The sequence below is a fragment of the Abrus precatorius genome, unplaced genomic scaffold, assembly GCF_003935025.1.
Source record: "Abrus precatorius isolate BTA unplaced genomic scaffold, Abrus_2018 Scaffold4, whole genome shotgun sequence".
Lineage (NCBI taxonomy): Eukaryota > Viridiplantae > Streptophyta > Magnoliopsida > Fabales > Fabaceae > Abrus > Abrus precatorius.
The window spans coordinates 18,364,913-18,371,852 of NW_020874384.1; the positions used below are offsets into that span (position 1 = coordinate 18,364,913).

Below are 6,940 nucleotides of genomic sequence, written 5' to 3' on the forward strand. Positions count from 1 at the left end.
ATCAAGCAAGCTTAGAGCAACAACATGGGAAGGGCACCTTGCTGTGACAAAGCAAACGTGAAGAAAGGTCCATGGTCGCCAGAAGAAGATGCCAAACTCAAATCCTACATCGAACAGCACGGAACTGGTGGTAACTGGATCGCTTTGCCACAAAAGATTGGTATTATAGTTATTCATAATATCTAATATTACACACTACTCAATTAACCCTATTTATTTTGTGACTAGCTCATCGTTCAGTAAACAAAATCTTCTATACTAAAAGAACTTCTCTTTCTTAATTTCTTTTTATGTATATCATCAGAATTTCGTTTCTAAATTTCCAGGCCTTAAGCGATGTGGCAAGAGTTGCCGCCTGAGGTGGCTGAATTATCTCCGCCCTAACATTAAGCACGGAGGTTTCTCCGAAGAAGAAGACAACATTATTTGCAGCCTTTACATTAGTATTGGAAGCAGGTACGTGTTTGGTTTGGTGATTAAACTTCGTTAACCCTTAAATTTAGAGATTTAATTTAGAAAACAAAACCACTTTAAAATAACAAAAAAAATGTTATTATTTGTTTTAAATGAACTGAATTAACACATGTTGTTAATATTTTTGGTGCAATCGAGTTTGATTTTGCTTGAACCCTTTTGTGTAATAAATCGCAGGTGGTCAGTGATTGCAGCCCAATTGCCAGGAAGAACTGATAATGACATAAAGAACTACTGGAACACTAGGCTGAAGAAGAAGCTTCTAGGGAAGCATCGGAAGGAACAACAAGCACGTAACAAAGGAAACGGTGTTGTTAAGCATGAGAGCTATTCTTCATCCATGGTTCAGGAAAATAGTACTCAACAACAGCCATATTGGCCACAGATTCCTTTGCTGCCACCGATGCCATACACAAACCAAGGTCCAAGTTTCAACGACCAAGACTCTATTAGAAAACTGTTAATCAAGCTTGGAGGGAGATTCTCTGATGATTATCAACCTATCCTTGATGGATTGAATCTTCAGTTCCCAGATGGTTGTTCTCCCTCATCAACACAACAAAATATTCATGAAGAGCAAATCCCTGTTGGCTCTTCTTGTTGCATGAACTCTATTAACAACAACGAAGTTCAATTTGCTCAGATTAATGAGTACTGTTCTGACTTGATGCAAGGACAAGGTAGTTTCACTGCAGCAATTGGGGAAATGGTTTCTACTAATTATTATCCGCACAGATTAAGTGGGTTGGAGTTCCTCTATGGAGAGGACATGATTACTGATAAGATAATGTGCACTTCTTCAACTTGTGGCCAAAGCACTAATTGGGGTGAGACAAGTTCTTTGATGAATCCTCCAATTGTTGCTTCCAATTATGAGGGTGTGAGGCAAGAGATGCCACGAGAATGTTCTTTCCAAGAGTTGAGCTACCCGGGGGCTCAATAGCATCATGTACATTATTTGTTGTAGCCAATTGTAGCTAGCAAAAGGGAAGCTTGTATTTGATTCCCATATGGATAATAAAATCAGCTACATATATAACTAGCAATATGTCTGTTATTGAGATTCGTGTGCTGATCCGTTAGTGGCACTGTGACAATGCAATTTATCTGATTTGTTTGAGTATTATTTGGCTGTAGTTTTGAGAATCATTTCAATATATCTTTTTATTTTTATGTTCTAACAAGATATTTTGCAGCATTGGACATAGCTAAATTCAAGTGTATAAAATTAGTTTACATTGATCTTGCGCTTCCTGTGAGAAACACATGATTCGTTTCCTTTTTTATTTACTGCATGGGTCGCAGGAGATAAGCATTTGTCAGAAAAACTATAATATTATAACTGGTATGTAAGTACTGTTATTTTCAGACATTTATTTTTTATTCATATACCAATAGGAGATTAAATTAAATTCTAGACAACCGTAGAAAGGGGCACTAGGGACGGTGCCATATAGTCTGCAGTCATCTCTGGATAATATGGTAGGTGTGGATATATATGCTACTCTTAAATGCAAGAGTGCTTATGAAGCACGTGGTCCTTGTTGACCATAAAGCATATCCCGCAAAGTTCATTTCTGCTTAGCATTATCAGGTCATCAATGACTTCAGCGTAGCTAGGTAGCTAGCTAGTCTTGCGAGGGTGAAAAGCATTTTTAGACCATTAACTATATTACGGAGAGGAGTCTCTTTTTGTTGTAACATGAAGTTCAGTGTCTTTACTCAAATGATTTGTTTTCATTGTTAGAACATCATTCAGAATTGCTTTTCTATGTGGGTACAAAGCTTATAGAAGCTAGTGAACCCGACCAACTATCATTATTCTTCAGTTATCACTAAAATACTTTCTTAGCTAGGTATGAGTTCCTCTTTAGCAGCAATATTTAACATTAATATAGCTTTTGCATGAATCGCAGAAGCTTCATTAGCAAATTTTACCGATAAAATAAGAGTTTATAATTGAGAAATGTTATACTTACAGTAAATTTTCACAATTATAATTTATTTTTACCTTATCTCACAACACCCATCCATATACACTTTTTTTCTCTTGTCTTTCTATTTCTCTCTTAAATTATAAGAATTGTTGTGAAAAATAGTTGTGTAGAAAGTAGCATTCTTCTTTCCAATTTACCACAATAGATATCTTAGGGTTAAAGATTATGTAACCCATCGATCAAAGTGTTAAAAACATAAAGGAAAATGTGTAGTATGCAGTGCAATGTTTTGCATATAATAATTAGTTGAAAACCTCAGAAACTGATTTTATTGAAGTAGTTCATGGTGCAGAGATGGAGTATCTTAGCAAGTGTTTAATAATCTACGTCAGATTAGTCGAAGTACACTACAAGTTATATTTTTAACGATATTTATTTAACCATGAAAACTATTATAATTTTCTATATTTACAATTTTACTACAAGTACTTTGTTTAATTACGTGAGCATACAATATTCGACCCATCTCTCTAACTCGTTTTTCACGTTAATTTTAATGAATTTAGAATTTTAAAATTAAACAAAGTATATTTTTTAGAGAATTAAAATTATATTTTGAGTTGTCTTAACTTGCTTCAACATCCTTTTAAAATTTATACTTTCTTAAACAATTATATATTAATAAAAAAAACTTCAAAATTAAGATAAAAATACATTATGAACCATGATATTATATTTGATTTAATATTATTAATTTTAAAGCATATTCTATAAATTATATTTTAATTTTATACTTTATTAATTTATAATTTAACTGTACATAATTTTAGTGTTGATATATATTTCTGTATTTTGGATTGACTCCATCCCATTATAATATTATTGAGTTTTAAAAAATAATGCTATCAAAGTTTCAAGTAAGTGATCATAAACATGTCCCATATACATGCTTAATATATATTATGTACCGGGATGCCGAAAGTTCAAGGAATTTCGTCCGATAACGTTACTTTTCATTTGAATATACATGGTAAATGCTGCTAAAATCACATTTGTTTATGCTCTTCGTACTGGATTTGTGTATCTTTGCTCAATCATTCAGTGCAAGATTTGCATTTAGGTTAATTTCGAGAAATATATACCCTTTGATTTTATGTTCTACAAACATAAAATACCCCGCATGTATTTTATTGTTCTTCGTCTAGAAACATAAAAAAAAAAGTCCCCACTTCCAAATTTACACGGTGACAGCAATAATGGAGCATAAACAGTGATGCGTCCAAATTTGTGACTATGGAAGTCTTAATAAGCAGATATAATTGATATATGATTATGACGCATGGAACTTCTTACAGTTGTTTTCCATCATTATTAATAAAGTCAAAGTTTTCACGTTACTTAACATATTTTGTTTTATAACAATTCTGGTTTGAGTACAGAAAAATCCCAAAACACAATGATAAACAGTGATAAAAAATTAAGATAATATTAGTAGGGGGGGGGGGGTTCTATTTTATTGTTTTAATGTAAATAATTTTTTGATAGATTAATTAAGCTTAATCAATTTAATTCCAAAAACAAATTTAAGTAAAGAGAGTTTACTAAGTTTTATAATAAAAAATTGTTTTCTTAATATGAGTAAGTACACACACACTCACACACATATATATATATATATATATATATATATATATATATATATATATTTGTTAAATATTATTAATATATTAGGCTGAATATTATTTTATAATTTTGAATAAATATTTACTATAAATAAATTTTTACAATGTATCTTTAGATATGCATTAAAAAGTCTCATTACAAAATAAAAATGGTTCCCTCAAATTAATACGTAGCTAAGTGTGAGTTTGAATTCTAACGTGTGTTTTACTTTTTTCCCTTTTTGTCCACTCTTTTTTTTTATAAGATTTAGGATGTGTCTAGATACTGTTTATTTAAGTATTTATTTAATATATTTTTTAAAATAATAATTTATGTCATAAATTTAATGATAAAATTTATTAAGATAAACTGAAAATAGCAATTTTAATAAGTTATACTAAGAAAGTTATAAAAATAAACTAAAACATTGGTTTTGATCTGTGCATGGATCTTCACAGAATGTAGAGCTCCCATTTGTGATGACTTTCATCTATTCAGCCAGTGTGGAAAACAAAGAAAAAAAGAGAAGATTTAGCTTTACATCATCGGTCATCGCAACCAACACAAAATATTTAGTCTATAGACCAACCGCTACCATTTTGTTACTTATTTGCTCAAAAGGTCAAAGCAGTCATTATCATGTAGTCGTAGCAGACACATAGCTTAGCTCACTGAGTGTACATATATGTAGTTGATTACAGTTGTAATGCTTTTAGATGAATTTTTGTTGACTATGGATATTGTCTGGTAAGTAATGGTCATCATTTGTTAGAATTGGTTGACATATACGTGAAACTCGTTACTAATGATTTTGTCAACAGTTTCAAACTTTGGCCCCATTTACCGATCTAACTCCTTCAATAATTATATAGTTGCACGGAATATCCTCCCTTCAAATCCCTCTTTCACCCTCATTTTGTGTACTCTATATCGTATTTCAGCAACCTCAATTAATGATGTTAATGTTAATAAAAAGTAGAGTGTACCGCGTTGGACGAAAACCATTTGCAGTTATTCTAGAAATTAAAGAAGGAAGCATTTTCTACAAATTGATCATAATTCATAAGAAAAGAACTAACATTTTTGCCTACTAATAAGTTAAACATGTTATAGCAATATAGATTCAATTGAAGCAAAATAAATAAACATCTGAAAAGGCATGCTTAATAAACTATCAGCAATTAGTAGTTATTTAAACAATAAAGTTTATAAAATGAATAATTTCGCTCTGTAAAGTAAAAGGGAATATCCCGAAGCCGGAAAAAAACATAAGAGAAGAATCCTACAACATAAAACAAGGATTTAAAAAACTTGACTTGCGAGTTAGTTCATACTTTACAGAAATATAATAATTAATAATTGAACAAAACAAAGCAAATTAACACCGATCCGTGATTGAGGCCCTGTAGGCAGGGCATGCCTTAACCATGACAACAGCGAAACGACGACTTCTCTAATCCCATTATTAATGTGTAATACTTTTAATAATAACAAGTCCCCTTCTATTTGGATTCTGAATCCTAAGCGAATTTAAATCCGTATCATATAATCAATTGGAATTTGGAATGGCCTTCTTTGTTTATGCAATGATAATGACACTCACTAACATGTAAACTTCTCAAATTTCCGTCCAGCCCTTAAACCCGACAAACATGTTTTATTCGTTAACTGCATTTCTTACATTGCTTCAGAATGGCTGCTGATAATTTTTAATACCATTTCCAAGAAAATAATAGCCGACCTTGGCCCACTCTTTTTGTGTGTCAAAGGTGCCAAAGATAATATATTTTATCTTAGAATTGTGTTTCATTCTTCTCCACAATTGGTTTATGTATTTAATGTTTATACTCATAACAAACATGTCCTTTAACATGCATCATACAGTATCTACAATATTGTTCTTTTTTTCTTTTCTTTCCACACCCAAAAAATGCACAATTTCAAACCAGTAACTAAAAAATGTCAATTTAATGTTTATTTCTAACTGACTTTGTTCTGTATACAGATTTAAATAAGGAGTGTTGGACGTTGGTATGTGTTGTAACTGAAAAAGCTATTAAACTGTATGAAACAATTTAGAAAGTACATCTCCTTCCCATTATTACCTATTTGCAAATTTGCTTATTAAAAAGTGAAACATGACCTGAAAAAAATTAACAACCAGGAGAAAGATTATTATTGTTGTTGTTGTTATTTATTAAACGCCAGTGAAGTGTATTATTTTTTGCTTTGTCTCTTTCTTCAATTTTTGGTCAAGGCCTTTCTTTTTTTAAAAAGAACAACTTTCCTAATATTTACATTCTCAATGGGACAAGAATGTGGGGCTTAGTAGGCCTTCTAAGTATTAAAATGGACTAGGCCCATTACTCGATGACCTGATAATGTTGCAGCTGAACAAAAAGAAAAAAACAATAGAAGGGAATCGCGTTCCAGCGTGTCAATGGCGCTTCTGCCTTGCAATTCCTTTCAACTTTGAAATTTTGGGCAACCATTACACTTTTGAGTTCTATATGCTTGAAAAACAGTAATGCCACACAATGAGATAAAATTGTTTCAACAATTTGTTAAAATTCAACTTAAATTGGTATAGGACAAATCCAGACTGATATGTTCGAGTAATTAAAATTGGAATTCACCGTCGTCTATCGGGTGCTCTTTGGATAGTGATTAACTAAGGAATAAAAAATAAGATTTATCAGTGAGTGCTAAGAAAAACAAAAATAAAACTGTTTTACAAAACATAAGATATTAATTAGATGGTCTTTCCATTACGTAGCCTTTCTCTAAATGATCTTAATTATTAACAACAACTAAACGTTTCTCTAAATGATCTTAATTATCGTGCATACATAATTACATAGAATAGA

At 31.3% G+C, this 6,940-nt stretch overlaps 1 protein-coding gene across 1 annotated transcript; it reads left to right on the top strand.

Annotated features, from left to right (window-relative positions):
• The first annotated feature begins 24 nt into the window (after positions 1–24).
• Positions 25–1,417, top strand: LOC113866253 (transcription factor RAX3-like). The gene is made up of 3 exons (XM_027501132.1): positions 25–160; positions 327–456; positions 652–1,417. The coding sequence occupies exons 1-3, from the start codon at positions 25–27 to the stop codon at positions 1,415–1,417; spliced, it is 1,032 nt and encodes a 343-aa protein (XP_027356933.1).
• The last annotated feature ends 5,523 nt before the right edge of the window (positions 1,418–6,940 follow it).

Coding starts and splice junctions, on each gene's coding strand:
- LOC113866253 (XM_027501132.1), top strand. CDS start 25: ATGGGAAGGGCACCTTGCTGTGACAAAGCAAACGTGAAGAAAGGTCCA. Junction 161..326: donor CGCTTTGCCACAAAAGATTG/GTATTATAGTTA, acceptor CTAAATTTCCAG/GCCTTAAGCGATGTGGCAAG. Junction 457..651: donor TACATTAGTATTGGAAGCAG/GTACGTGTTTGG, acceptor AATAAATCGCAG/GTGGTCAGTGATTGCAGCCC.